The sequence below is a fragment of the Hemitrygon akajei genome, chromosome 12 (assembly GCF_048418815.1).
Source record: "Hemitrygon akajei chromosome 12, sHemAka1.3, whole genome shotgun sequence".
NCBI lineage: Eukaryota > Metazoa > Chordata > Chondrichthyes > Myliobatiformes > Dasyatidae > Hemitrygon > Hemitrygon akajei.
Genome location: NC_133135.1, coordinates 24,892,866 through 24,908,715, shown reverse-complemented (window position 1 = coordinate 24,908,715; position 15,850 = coordinate 24,892,866). Strand labels below are relative to the sequence as shown.

The 15,850-nt window shown below is 40.9% G+C and overlaps 1 protein-coding gene across 2 annotated transcripts in view; it reads left to right on the top strand.

Moving 5' to 3' along the window:
* LOC140736808 (dihydropyrimidine dehydrogenase [NADP(+)]-like) overlaps nt 1–15,850 on the top strand; it is an 888,868-nt gene that overhangs the window by 829,466 nt on the left and 43,552 nt on the right. For both annotated transcript variants that reach the window (XM_073062742.1, XM_073062741.1), the window contains exon 22: nt 3,266–3,406. In XM_073062742.1, the coding sequence (XP_072918843.1) occupies nt 3,266–3,406 (141 nt within the window). The remainder of the gene's footprint in view (nt 1–3,265; nt 3,407–15,850) is intronic.

Genomic DNA, 15,850 nt, shown 5'->3' with positions numbered 1-15,850 from the left:
CATGAATTATTAGAATTGATGAAAGTAGATCATCAGATGTTGAAGATTAGGAAGCCGAGGGTCATAGGAACTGCAGGAATCTGATGCCAAGTCTAAGATCTTATGTAAGTTGGAATAATTTCAAAGGGCCTCTAGATGATTTCTCCTGCAAAGATGCAGCAGATATGGGGACAATGAGAAAACAAATTGTCACGCTACCATGGATGCATTTGAGCCCTTAGGACAGACAGCACAGTACAGGCCCTTTGGCCCACAATGTTACATGTGCCTTTGTGCTATGGCAGGGTGGAATCGTGTTGCCGAGCAGAACTACTAGAAAGATTGACACAAATTTAGGAAGCAGCAACCTTGAAAGACGAAGAGTTGCGGAATATCGCAGTAGTCTGCAAGAACAAATAGATAGAAAATAAATTGTTCAAATGGCGGTGAGGATGAGTTTAGAGAGGATGGGGCTGGTAACAGACGACATTAGACTGTGCACGTTGTCATCCAGCAGAAGGGGATGTCAGACGCATTGTTCTGTAGTCTTGTTGTTCCAGACACAGGACAGGTGAATTGAATGAGTCAGTCATCACACACAACCTCTCATGGTCCCAGAGCACATCCACAGGAAAGCTCACCAACATCTCTACTTTCTGAGGAGCCTGAAGAGAGCTGGACTTTACACGTCCATACTCATGTCATTCTCTAGATCTGTAGTAGAGCACATCCTGACAAGCTGCATCACTGTTTGGCGTGGAAGCTGTACTGAGGGAGACTGGAAGGCTCTACAACAGGTGGGCAAGGCTGCCCAATGCATCACTGGCACCAGCCTACCTGCCATCAAGGAGATACATACAAGAAGGTGCCAAAAAAAGGACCAGTAACATCATGAAAGATCCCACGCAAAGATTAAAAGATTCAAAGGTTCAAAGTACATTTATTATTGAAGTACATAAGCAGTATACAACCCTGGAATTTGTCTTCCCACAGACAATGACAAAACAAAGAAAACCATGGATTCCTACAAAGAAAGACATCAAGCCCCCAACATGCAAAAAAAAGAACAAATTACACAAATGGCAGAATCCCTCCTCGAGCACTGTTTGTCCCACTGTCATCAGGGAGGAATCTACTCAGCACCCATGTCAAGTCTGTCTGACTCAAAAACTCGAGAAAATCTGCCGGTGCTAGGAATCAAAGCAACACACACAAAATGCTGGAGGAGCTCAGCAGGCCAGGCAGCATCTATGGAAAAAATAAACAGTCAACACTTTGTGCCAAGATGTCGACTATTTCCTCTTTTCCATAGATGCTGCCTGGCCTAGTGAGTGTCTCCAGCACTTTGTGTGCGTTGAGTCAAAAACAGTTACTTTCCCCAAGCAGTAAGGCTGATCAACACCTCCACTCACTAACTCCACCACTACTTTATTATTTCCTGTCAGTCACCTTAAGTACAGCCTAGCATCACTTTATGGACATACAATCAATCTATGTATATAAGCTATCTTATGTATTTATACTTGTGGTGTTATTTATTATTATTTTATTTTTTATCTTTTCTCTATTTTTCATGCTGCACCAGATCTGGGGTGACAATTATCTCATTCTCTTTTACACTTATGTATTCTCCTTTACATTCATAGGAAATGACATTGAACAATCTTGAATCTTATTAGATAGGGTCAATATACCAAGGGTTATAATTGCTCTCTAAAATGATAGTCGATTCAAGCATGGATTTGCCAGAACAGGTCAGTTGGATACAACTCTAATATAGACAGCAGATGCTTCTCTGTAATCCAGGTGCCTTTGATCAAATATCACTGCACTTAGAGAGCATTCACAAATACAAAATAATGTGCATTGCAACTTTATACAGTTTTAGGCCATTGTAAAGTTCTTTTCAAGACTGTGTATCTTTTTAACAACTGCATAATGTGCATCATAAAACAGGGATAAGATATAGCTGGAAGATATTTTTAAAAGTGGCCTTTCACAGTTGTCAGCGGAGGTTCTAATTTATGACCATCACTGGTGATTCCTTTGGGGCTTCTACTGATTAGCCACGCCTGCATCCTCCAAGGATACGGAGACAATCGTGTAAAATTGACTTACTGTCCTCCATAATGAAGGAGAGTGAATATTATTCAGTGTGCTAATGGGATACTCTTCAAAGTGGGCCTGAGATTAAAACAAAAGCATTAAGGTTAAAAACTGAAAGGAATTAGGAAACAGGGGGTTGGGGAAAGAAAGGTGATGTTATTAAGTCAAGGACCTGCCTAATGAATTACACTTAAGAAACAATATTAGATATAGTTGCTTCACACACAAAATGCTGGAGGAACTCAGCAGGCCAGGCAGCGTCTATGGAAAAGAGTACAGTCGGTGTTTCGGGCTGAAACATCGACTGTACTCTTTTCCACAGATGCTGCCTAGCCTGCTGAGTTTCTCCAGCATTTTGTATGTGGTGCTCGGATTTCCAGCATCTGCAGATTTTCTCTTGTTTGTAGATATATTTGCTTGTGCTTTGTTAAAAACAGAGATAAAATACACTTATTGCCCACTTCATTGAGTACAGGAGTTTACCTAATAAAATGGCCACAGCAGTAGGATCCAGTGTGGCCTGCTGCTGCTGTAGCCCATCCACTTCAAAGTTCGATGTGTTGTGCATTCAGAGATGCTTTTCTGCAGAGCACTGTTGTAACACATGATTATTTGAATTACTGTCGCCTTCCTGTCAGCTTGAGCTAGACTGGCCATTCTCCTCTGACATCTCTCATTAACAAGGCATTTTCACCCACAGAAATGCTGCTCAGTGGATTTTATTTTTTGTTTTTCACACCATTCTGTGTAAATCCTAGAGACTCGTGTTCATGAAAATCCCTGGAGATCAGCAGTTACTGAGATACTCAAATCACCCCATCCGGCACCAACAATCATTCCACAGTCAGAGTCACTTAGATCACATTTCTTTCGTATTCTAAGGCTTGGTCTGAACAACAACTGAATCCCTTGACCATGTCTACTTGTTTTTGTGCATTGAGTTGCTGCAACATGTTTGGCTGATTAGATATTTGCATTAATGAGCTGGTGTACCTAATAAAGTGGACACTGAGTGTACTTTTATTTAAATAATTTGAAGAGCGAAGTATTACTTGTCTTTCAAGTCATAGATAGTTGAACTGCATTGTATCACTATATCAAAATTTACGTGTTGTTTGAAGATTTTTATGCATTTTTGCCTTTCCAATTTATATTGGTTATTTTTCATGCTCTTGTCTAGGAAGTAATTGGCCGAAGTCTGTCATATATTGGAGCCTATACAGTGCTGAATAACAAGGACCATGTGGTAGCATTGATTGATGAGGAGATGTGCATTAACTGTGGCAAATGCTACCTGACTTGTAATGACTCTGGTTATCAGGTAAGGAGACATTAGTAATGAGCACAATGTGTATTATCACTTCTGATTTATGAGGCATTTAGATGTACAAATTGAAATCCATGTGTATATCTGTTATAAGCAAATCTTCAGCGGGCTGCTGTTTCCCAAGTCCAACCAGGCTGAAGGCGATACACTCCACAGTAAATCAATTCATATTGGGAATCCTGAAAATGAATAAATGGATGTAAATTACTCATTTAAATCACAAACTCTTAAATCTAGAACTTCTACTGGAAGAATTGAAGGATTGAATCATTGAGCTAACTCTTTCAGTGTCTATTTTAGAACAACATTGAACTAGTTTAGTGATGGATTCAAAATGGAAAAAAATGGATGTATACTCACTGGTCACTTTATTAGGTGCCTCTTGCATGCTTGTGATCTTCTGCTGCTGTAGCCCACCCACTTCAAGGTTTGACATGTTGTGCGATCAGAGATGCTCTTCTGCACACCACTGTTGAAATGCATGGTTATTTCAGTTACTGTCGCCGTGCTTGAACTCGTTTTGCCCTTCTCCTCGTTTGCACCCACAGAACTGCCGCTCACTTTATTTTTTGGGGTTTTTTTTGGCTCCATTCTCTGTAAATTCTAGGGACTGCTACGCGTGAAAATCCCAGGAGATCTGAGATATTCAAACCACCCTGTGCGGCACCAACAATCATTCCACAGTCAAAGTCACGTAGATCACATTTGTTCTCTATTCTGCTGTTTGGTCGGAACAACAACTGAACTACTTGACCGTGCTTGCATATCTTTACGGATTGAGATGCTGCTATGTTAGATATTTGCATTAGCAAACAGGTGTACCTAACAAAGTAGCCACTGAGTATGATACTTTATGGAATACTTACTTAGCATCTTGTTCATAATATGGTGCAACTCAAACTACCTGCGTCTCAATATCACCAAGACCAAGGAGATGGTGGTGGACTTTAGGAGATCTAGGCCTCATATGGAGCCAGTGATCATTAATGGAGAATGTGTGGAACAGGTTAAGACCTACAAGTATCTGGGAGTACAGTTAGACGAGAAGCTAGACTGGACTGCCAACACAAATGCCTTGTGCAGGAAGGCACAGAGGCGACTGTACTTCCTAAGAAGGTTGGCGTCATTCAATGTCTGTGGTGAGATGCTGAAGATGTTCTATAGGTCAGTTGTGGAGAGCGCCCTCTTCTTTGTGGTGGCGTGTTGGGGAGGAAGCATTAAGAAGAGGGACGCCTCACGTCTTAATAAGCTGGTAAGGAAGGCGGGCTCTGTCGTGGGCAAAGTACTGGAGAGTTTAACATCGGTAGCTGAGCGAAGGGCGCTGAGTAGGCTACGGTCAATTATGGATAACTCTGAACATCCTCTACATAGCACCATCCAGAGACAGAGAAGCAGTTTCAGCGACAGGTTACTATCGATGCAATGCTCCTCAGACAGGATGAAGAGGTCAATACTCCCCAATGCCATTAGGCTTTACAATTCTACCGCCAGGACTTAAGAACTTTTTAAAAGCTATTATTAATGCTTTTGAGTTAGTGATTTAGATGCATATCATATTTTTTTACTGAGTTAAGTATTGTATGTAATTAGTTTTGCTACAACAAGTGTATGGGACATTGGAAAAAAGTTGGAATTTCCCCATGGGGATGAATAAAGTATCTATCTATCTATCTATCTATCTATCTATCTATCTAATGGGAAAAATCACAGTCCCTTAGTTCCAGAGATCTACAGATTGGGAAGTACAGTGTCACGGGATAATGTTGTTTCTTCCTGCTTCCAAAAGGCATAAAGATTGATGGATTTGCCACAGTAATTAATATATGTAATAGGAGAGGTACAGGGATATGTAGAGAATAAAATAGATTTTGTTTGGAGCTGTGCTTGATGGTTGACACAGATTTAACAGGAAGAATGGTCTGTTTCCCTCCTATGTGACTCTATGGTACAATTCTCCGATGCTCTCCGACTACTCAAGCAACTGATCTTACTTCAAACTATGACCTTCAATGATTCAGAGTATATCTATTATAAAAGTACGTATGCAATATACAACCCTGAGTTGCGTCTTTCCACATGCAGCCACGATACAAAGAAAACTATGGAGCCCATTTAAAGAAAAACATCAGACCCCCCCCCACACGTAAAATAAACAAATTGTGCAAACAGCAAAAAAAAAGCAGAGAGCACAGAGTGCAAACCACCGAATCATAAAGACATCGCAAGAGTCCGGGCATATCCCATTCAGTTCAACCCAGCAGCGCGTCTCTCACCATCTGCACTAGTCTGCCCCGAGTGCAGTTAGACAAAACAGCACATAAGGGGCAACCAGAAACACATCATTATGTGGAGTGTAGAGTCCAAACCACAAACCGCATCGATTAAGCCGTGCTCAAGACCCATAGACTGCAGCAGCATCGAGCAAGAGGGAAGGAGAAAGACTCTTCTGGAAGTTTCTGCCTGTCCTAAAACACGTTCCAGCATATACATTCATCTCTTGGTTTACTCAGTTTTTCTACAGGTCAGGTTGGCACTTCGCAGAGTGGTGAAGGGTCTTTTTGCAACCTTAAGTAGGTTAAGGAAAACATTAAAGAGCTTTTTTGGGAGGCATTTATGCCTTGTCCTGAGGTGGATGCCTTAGCTGGCATATTATTGCCAACACCTTACTAAGCATCTTGTTAACATGCAGTTACTTTGAGCGGCACACAGACACAACTGCCCATCACCTCTAAACACGACCTTCAAAGAGGTAGGAAAGACCTATTGTTAAGAAAGACTTTAAACCCCAAACCCTGATGAGAAGGGCACAAGCCACAACTGTGGCCTCCCTACAGTTACTTGCATGGTGTAGATTAACTGGCTTTCCTTTAACTGGGATGCTTCAGAGTGCTAAGAGAAGGTCAGAGTTGCACTCCAGTTATATCCTCTCTGTGGATTTTGGTTTGTAAGCTCTCCTTCCCTACGGTTGATGGAAGGTAATACAGCCTCCACGTTAACTCCAGATCTCCTGAAACTTTTCCAACTGAGTACCAGCTCAGCTGTTTTTTACTATTTTTTTTAAGAATGGAGTATTGTGATCAATTTATTAATGGGGTCTATTACCATTTTCATTATTATTTGCTTGGATACAATGTTTCAGAGCAGGTTAGATCCAATTAGGAAATTGTTGAATCTGTCACATACAGGGTATATTAGACCATAAGACATAGGAGCAGCATTAGGTTATCTTGCCCATTGAGACTGCTCTGCCATTCCAACATGGCTGACTTATTATCCCTCTCAACCCCCATCTCCTGTCTTCTCTCCGTAATCTCTGACGTCCTTCCTGATCAAGAACCTACCAGCCTTTTCTTAAAATATGAACAATGACTTGGCCTCCATAGCTATCTGAGGCCAGTAGAACAGAGTGATCTAGGAATAATGGTGCATAGTTCCCTGAAGGTGGAATCTCATGTGGATAGGGTGGTGAAGAAAGCTTTTGGGAACGTACTGGTAACATAGAACATAGAATAGTACAGCACATTACAGGCCCTTCGGCCAACAATGTTGTGCCGACCTTCAAACCCTGCCTCCCATATAACCCCCCACCTTAAATTCCTCCATATACCATATAAGGCCAAATTTGGAGTATTGTGTACAGTTCTGGTCACCGAATTATAGGAAAGATGTCAGCAAAATAGAGAGAGTACAGAGAAGATTTACTAGAATGTTACCTGAGTTTCAGCACCTAAGTTACAGAGAAAGGTTGAACAAGTTAGGTCTTTATTTTTTGGAGCGTAGATGGTTGAGGGGGGACTTGATAGAGGTATTTAAAATTATGAGGGGAATAGATAGTGTTGACGTTGATAGGCTTTTTCCATTGAGAGTAGGGGAGATTCAAACTAAAGGACATGAGTTGAGAGTTAGGGGTGCAAAAGTTAAGGGGTAACATGAGGGGGAATTTCTTTACTTAGAGAGTGGTAGCTGTGTGGAACGAGCTTCCAGTAGAAGTGGTAGAGGCAGGTTCGGTATTGTCATTTAAAGTAAAATTGGCTAGGTATATGGACAGGAAAGGAATGGAGGGTTATGGGCTGAGTGCAGGTCAGTGGGACTAGGTGAGAGTAAGCGTTCGGCACGGACTAGAAGGGCCGAAATGGCCTGTTTCCGTGCTGTAATTGTTATATGGTTATATGAATTCCACAGATTCACCACTTTCTGGTGTCACTAAGCAAATGGGGATATACAACCAGCCCGACAACTTGTGAATGTGAAACTGAGCCACAAACTATGCAACATCTCCTGCAATGTCCATCACTAGAGGAACCCTGTACTGTAGCAGATCTTGCCAAACAACAAGACGCAAAGTGTGTCCAGTCTGGCTGGGCCATGTATAGATTGTCTGTGGACACGATAAGAAGAACCACCTTCTGGCTAAAGACATTCCTTTTCATCTCTTCTAAAGGGACAACTTCCTGATCTGGGGCTCTGCCTCTGGTCCGAGACTCCCTCACTACAGGAAACATCTTGTCCACGTCCATTTTCCCTAGGACTTTCAACATTTGATAAGTTTCAAAGAGATCCCCTCTCATTCTTCTAATATCTGTATATAGATAATATATATTCTGTATCAGTTCACCTGAAAAGTTTGAGGAGCTATGGACAGCCAGCCAGCCAACTTGTTTCAATCAGAATACATTCCAAAATACTTCAGCAGATTTAGTGCATTATTCCCTCCTCACTTAATAATAAGCACTTATTGGTACAGTTCTGTTATGATTAATTAATTGTTGGATTTGCTTTCAGGGTCAAATTGGATCATAATGTTTCTGCTTTCAGCTGGATAAGATGGAGAACATGAGATAAGAACAGAAAGCACTGGAAGTACTTGGCAGGGTAGGCAGCATTTGTGGAAAGGAAAATTAAGATAACACTTCATGTTGAACCCTTCAATAGAACAGGAAAATGAGAAAATTGCCCATGTTTTCTCTCCTTCCCAGACCTGGTGAGAAGTTTTTGACCTGAAATGTTAGCTATAATTCTCTTTTCACTGATGCTGTCTGACCTGCTGGGTGTTTCCAAGTTTTTTGATATTTTTATTTCGGATTTCCAGCAACCACAATTCTGTGATTTTCAATTAATAGAGAACATGAGTCTAATTCAGGAAGTTAGCCCCCATGGGACCAAATATTGGAAATGTATTTGACGTAACCTCAGTGCGGGTGTTGCTGAGGCAAACTGATGTCATTCTTAGGAGAAGCATTATGCTGTATGCATTGTTATTAAGTGACCTTTGCCATGTTCTAAGCTTCCTGGAAGTTGTTTACCTTGAATGAGGCCATTTGTGGTTTTGTTGGGCTCGAAATCACTTAGCCCACATCTGGCTTAAAGTTGTATGCATAAGAATATTGCTGTAAGATGAGACCAGAGGGATAAATCTCTTTGAAAATGTTTGCTGTATTTTTGGAATCAGGTAGTGATACATTACTGCTGACATTACAGCAGATCTATAGTCCCTTTTACCTCATCGGCAAATTGTCTGTGGATGCCATTCAGTAAGATGCAACTTGTTAATTACTAAATGAAAGCCAGTGTTGATTGTTTCTCAGGCCTACCTGCTCCGGTGGAGAAATGATCTCTGGCATACAATTGCATAATTAGGCCTGCTTGTTAATTGTACATCTTCTAAAGTTAAGAATATTGAGGCCTCATTTGTAGTATTATGAGCAGGTTTGGACCCCTTATCTTAGGAAGGTTGAGCTGATACTGGAGAGGGTTCAAAGGAGTTTCATAAAAATGATTACACTATTGAACAGCTTGTCATATGAAGAGCATTTGATGCCTTTGGGCCAGTATCCATTGCAATTCAGAAGAATGAGGGGGTGACCTAATTGAAACCTATTGAATGTTGAAAAGCCTCAATAGAGTGGATGTGGCAAAGATGTTTCCTATGGTGGAAGGGTCTAGGACCAGAGGACACAGCCTCAAAATAGAAGGATGTCCTTTTAGAACAGAGATGAGGAAGAATTTCTTTAGCCAGGGTGTGGTGAATCTGCAGAATTCATTGTCATAGGCAGCTGTTCAGCCAAGTCTTTACGTATATTCTTGATTGGTCAGGGCTGAGAAGGAAAATGCATCAGCCATGATGAAGTGGTGAAGCACATTTGATGGGCCAAATGGCCTAATTGTGCTTCTATATCTTATGGTCTGTGGTATTATATTATTTTTATTTATCCCTGTAGAGGACTGAAATATTGTTGTCATTTTAATGTCATCCCTAATTGAATCCAGAACCGAGTGACTTGCTCAGACAATTCTGTGGACTGTTAAGAGGCAATTACATTATGGCACACGCAAAATGCTGGAGGAACTCAGCAGGCCAGGAGCATCTATAGAAAAGAGTAAACAGTCAACATTTTGGGCCAAGACCGTTAAACAGGACTAGAAGGAAAAAGATGAGAAGTCAAAGTAAAAAGGTGGGGGGAGGGGAGGAAGACAGGTGATAGGTGAAGCCAGGGGAGGGGGAGGGGAGGGATGAAGTAAGAGCTGGGAAGTTGATTGGTGAAAGAAATACAGGGCTGGAGAAGGGAAAATCTGATAGGAGCGGACAGAAGGCCATGGAAGATAGGGAAGAGGGAAGAACACCAGAGGGAAGTGATGGGCAGGTAAGGAGATAAGGTGTGAGAGGGAAATGGGAATGGGGAATGGTGAAGGAAGGATGGTGGGGGGCACTACCGGAAGTTCAAGAAATCAATGTTCATACCATCAGGTTGGAAGATAACTAGACATTGTTGCTCCTCCAAACTGAGTGTGGCCTCATTGCTGCAATAGATGAGGCCATGGATGGACATGTTGGAATGGGAAGTAGAATTAAAAGAGTGGGCACTGAGATACCCCACTTTTTCTGACGGACAGAGCTTAGGTGCTCAACAAAGCGGTCTCCCAATCTACATCGTGTCTTACTGATATACAGGAGACCACACTGTGAGCATCAGATACATTAGTGACCCGAACAGACTCACAGGTGACGTGTCACCTCACTTGGAAGGACTGTTTGGGGCCCTGAATGAAAGTGAGGGAGAAGGTGTAGGGGCAGGTGTAGCTGTTGATAAGTGCCAGGAGGAAATTCAGTGGGGAGGGACAATTGAACAAGGGAGTCAGGTCGGGAGCCATCCCTGCGGAAAGCAGAAATTGGAGGGAGGGAAAGATGTGCTTGGTGGTGGGATCCCGTTGGAGATGGCGGAAGTTATGGAGAATTAGGTGCTGGATGTGAAGGCTGGTGGGGTGGTAGGTGAGGGCAAAAGGAACCCTATCCCTGGCGAGGTGATTGGGAGGCCACTTCACTGATCACCTATGCTCCGCCACCAGAAAAAGCGGGGTCTCCCAGTGGCCACCTATTTTAATTCTACTTCCCATTCCTATTCCAACATGTTAGTCCATGGCCTTCTCTACTGTCGTGATGACGCCACACTCAGGTTGGAGGAGCAACTTCTTATATTCCGCCTGAGTAGCCTCCAACCTGATGACTTGAACATCGATTTCTTGAACTTCCGGTAATGACTCCCCCCCCCCCCCCCTTCCCCCACCTTCACCATTCCCATTCCCATTTCCCTCGCTTACCTTATCTCCTTATCTTCCCATCATCTCCCTCTGGTGCTCCTCCCCCTTCCCTTTCTTCCTTGTCCTTCTGTCCTCTCCCATCAGATTCCCCCTTCTCCAGCCCCGTATCTCCTTCACCAATCAACTTCCCAGCTCTTTACCTCACCCCTCCCCCTCTCTCTGTTAATCTATCACCTTCAACCTGATGTTTCTACTACCCTCTCCCATCCCCCTGCCTTTTTACTCTGACTTCTCTTTTCTCCACTCCTGATGAAGGGTCTCGGCCTGAAACGTCGACTGTACTCTTTTCCACAGCTGCTGCCTGACCTGCAGAGTTCCTCCAGTATTTTGCATGGGTTGCTTGGATTTCCAACATCAGCAGATTTCCTCTTGATTGAGATTAGACAATTGGTTGTTTTGTAGTGACATTGAAGTACGACTGAGGCATTAGTAATTCTGATTTTATATTTGTGACAATCCCATAGTTTTATGATAGAGATGTATTTGAATTTCAAATCCCTAGCTGCCTTGGTAGAATTTGAAATTCTGCCTGGATCAATTGTAAAAGCTCTTGAAGACTCGTGCAGTAACTTCTACAGTACTCAAAGCTATGGCAATCTATCATTTTGCTAACAACTTCTAGTGCTTTCTATGGATTTGTTGTTACAATATTGAATCATGTCCACTTCAGTACATGGATGCTCACCCTCTTGTACTGTCTTCTTTCCACCAGGAATTATTGTGCTTTGAAGAGAAACAAGTATGCTAGTAAACAGATATTGTGTGATTTTTTTTTATTATTATTTTCTCCCAGATCTTAGACCTTTTAGATTATGAAGTTTTAGAGTAGAGAGGAAGAGTGCTATATGATAAGGAAGGTGAGAGATAATGTGACCTCCGGGAATATTTCCAATCAGATCTGGCAAGACTGAGACAGTATAGTGGTGCTTCAGTGATTCCAGTGATGTGACTGTGAGAACTCGTTCTGACAACCTATTCCAACTGTTCAACCTCTCCCTGCTGATCATTTCTTTTCTGTAGCCTCCACAACTCTACAGACATTTTCTTCTCAGGGATACGCTAGAAACACACATCTTTGGCCATTTTTTAACATTTTCACAGGAATCATAATAAACAAAAAAATTTAATTCTCTTTCAAACCAATCTGCTTTTCATAATTTAAATTCCCATTTTTAATTTTTATGTGTGCATTGTGGTCTTTGCTTCAGAAGAATCAGACTCTGTTGCTATAGTAACAGACTAGCTGACAATAAGTAGCTACCATAATATTGCTATCTGTCTGACTTAAGGACGTTTAAAAAAAAAAGCAACTTTTAATTTCAGTACAAACTACAGTAGTAGAAAGAGTTGCATGGAGAGTACAAACAAAAGAAAAACATAGGCTTCATACTTGAGTTAATAACTATGTTTTGCTTTAACCAATTACAGTTAAAATTCAGCTTTGAGTCTTTTGTGAAAAATGGCCCTTATAGTGCTGGAACATTCATTATTAAACTTCTCTGCATGTTAGTTTTAAGTACGGGCCCCAACACTTCGTTATGCACAGTAGTTATCTCATAAGAGTTCCAGATTGCATTTATTCTATAGTATTTCATATGAAAGAAATGTAGATTAGTAGCAATGCTAATGTAGTTTCTGAATTGTTATAAAGCCAGATCAACTGCAGCTGCTGACTTCAATTATACTTATGAATTGCAACTTAATTTACCAAAATAGTTGGTGCTAAAAGCAAGGTTTTTAATCAGACCTGATTGTATAATTTGTGTTGATGTTCTCTGAGTGTATTAATTAGAATGAGTCAAAAAGCAAAAGCTGCAATGTACGTAAAAGCAGTATTCAACCTTTTTCTTGTATCGGTATACGTGGACAAACTCTGAACCTTTTGAACAGGAGAGTTGTGTGGTAGCAGTGACAGTCTGCAGGAGGAACTTGGAGGTTTAATATCCATAAGACTATAAGATCTAGGAGCAAAATTGGGCCATTTGGCCCATCGAGACTGCTCCACTATTCTATCATAACTGATTTACTATCCCTCTCAACACCATTTTCCTGCCTTATTACTAATCATGAACCTATCAATCTCTGCTTTAAATATACCCAAGACTTGGCCTCCACAGCCATCTGTGGCAATGAATTCCACAGAATCACCAGCCTGAGTATGTCTGCAGGAAAATTGCTGAGTATGCCCACGGGAAATTGAATCTCAGGGTTGTATATGGCGATATATATGTACTTTGATAATAAAATTTACTTTGAACTTTGAACTCTGGCTAAAGAAATTTCTCCACATCTCTGTTCTAAAGGGACAGGCTGTATGTTCTGTCCCTCACCACCTAAGTTGAGCTTATGCAAGTGGGAAGGGAAATTTGCAGAGTGTAAAGACGTTTGGTTGAAATTGGTGACAAGTAGATCGTTTGGATCATGAAGTTGCACTTTTGCTGAATCTGCTGCAGCAGAACTTAATTCCAAGTGAGTTGGACAAAGAATTAGGACTCCCTTTGAGTTCAAGATCAAAAGTAAGAAATTGATTACCACTGAAACCTGTAAGGTCAGAAAAGCTCTGAAAACACATAATTAGACAAGATTTAAAATTACTTATTTGAGAGAGAGGTGTGAACCATGAATGGAGATAGGTTACTTGGCCCTCACTGTTGAAATTATATAGAAATAACAGTTGATTTTTTCTTTTTAAAAAAATCAGAACAAATTTCTTGAATTTCATACACACAGGAGGTGCAACAAACATTCTTTATTTAATCTTTTTGGGAATTATGTGGTTGTAATTTTTAAAGTCAATTTTTATTAAATTCAAATTGTAGGCCTGTTTGCAAATAATTCACATTAACTGTGGAGTTTAACCGGTAGCTGAGTGAAGGGCGCTGAGTAGGCTACGGTCAATTATGGAAAACCCTGAACATCCTCTACATAGCACCATCCAGAGACAGAGAAGCAGTTTCAGCGACAGGTTACTGTCGATGCAATGCTCCTCAGACAGGATGAAGAGGTCAATACTCCCCAGTGCCATTAGGCTTTACAATTCAACTGCCAGGACCTAAGAACTTTTTTTTTTTTTTTTTTTTAAAGCTATTATTAATGCTTTTTGAGTTAGTGATTTAGATGCATATCATATTATTACTGAGTTAAGTATTGTATGTAATGAGTTTTTGCTACAACAAGTGTATGGGACATTGGAAAAAATGTTGAATTTCCCCATGGGGATGAATAAAGTATCTATCTATCTATCTATCTATCTATCTAAAATCCAATAAATTACTAGCTTGGCAGCATAATTCGTTATGTTATCGGCTGAATATCAGTCTCTGCTAAGGCCTGAAATCATGCTGTCCTGGAAACCAAGGGATTAATCTTACTTTTATCTTCAAGTGCTCAATGACAAGGAGGAATGGAGATCAAAGAAAGGGTTACTTGCACCTGCAGCTAAACCATAAATGACATTATTGGCAGCAGCAGGTCAAGCTGCTTCATGCTCTTGCCTGAAGAAGGCTGCCTGAAATGAAAGAGAGCAATTTTGGTGGAGGTGGAATTATTAAGAGAGAGAGAAAGAAAGGATACATTTGTATTGTTCCTTTGACACCACCTTCAAAAAGATTCAAAGTGTTTTTGGCCAGATAAATAGCAGTGTAGCTATTGTCCAACGTTAGAAACATGCCAGCCAATTTGCACACAGCAAACTCCCAGGAAAGTCAGTGAGATAAAGACAGGCAGCTTAATTGTCTGTATCATGGAACAAAATACCAGATAGTCGCTGTTATATATTTAATATTTCAGAAATATTTGAGTAATATTATAAATATATTTTTTGAATTAACATTCTTTCTTGTTTACTTATGGGTAAAAAGCACGTGAATGGCAAACATGATCACGGCACAGTGGCATGAATAAGCACCTCACTTGAAGTAAAAAATTAAGTTTACACCCCTCTCCCAGGCTCCCTTGCTTTTCTTTCAACTGGTTTTATGCTTTGGAGTTACAAAACGTAGCATAGGTGATGAGGAGGTTTTAAAATGAACCCCAGTTGAAACGCAGCAAGACGTTCAAGTTAAAAAAGTCACGGCTCTTTTTTTTTCCCTTTGGAATAGCACAGGAATGGACAGTGAGTCATGAGTGATGATAATAATAATAAATAAATAAAGTAGTAATGGCTGTCTGCATCAGAAACATATTTGATTACTGAACAGGTACTGTATACAGAGCAAAGTGAGCAGCAGCTTGAAGCAAATGAAATAGCCAATGAAAGCGATTGCCAACGTTGCTCAGTGTGCTAGGTGCAGTTCTCTTAGAGGTTTAACTGCTCCAACCAAACCAGCCGACGTGAGCTGTGCTGACATTGGTGAAAGTAATGCAGGAACATTTGGAGCCAAAACCATTGTTGACTGCATAATGCTTTAGGTTTCATAAATGGAATCAAATGGAAGGGGGAGTCCATTTCAGCGTACGTGGCTGAAATGAAGAAGTTGTCTGAGCATTGTCAGTTCAGTGGTGGGATTAGTAATGCACCAAGAGATCGTTCAGTTTGTGGAATCTTACAAGAAAGCATTCAAAAATGGCTCCTAACTGAAGCACAACTTACATTTAAAAGAGCAGTTGAAATCACTGTATGAATAGAAACAGCAGACAGAGATGTAATTGAGTTGCAGTCAGGAAAGAAAGTGAACGTGAACAAAATTGCAACATCTAAACAGAAGCCAGCCTGGCGATCAAGATAAGTTACCATTTTAGCCGGGGTTCACATACACAGACCAATGCAGACTTCAAGGTGAAACTTGCAGAAACCGCAACAAAGTAGGGCACATCCAAAGTGAATGTCGGGCAGACAAAAAT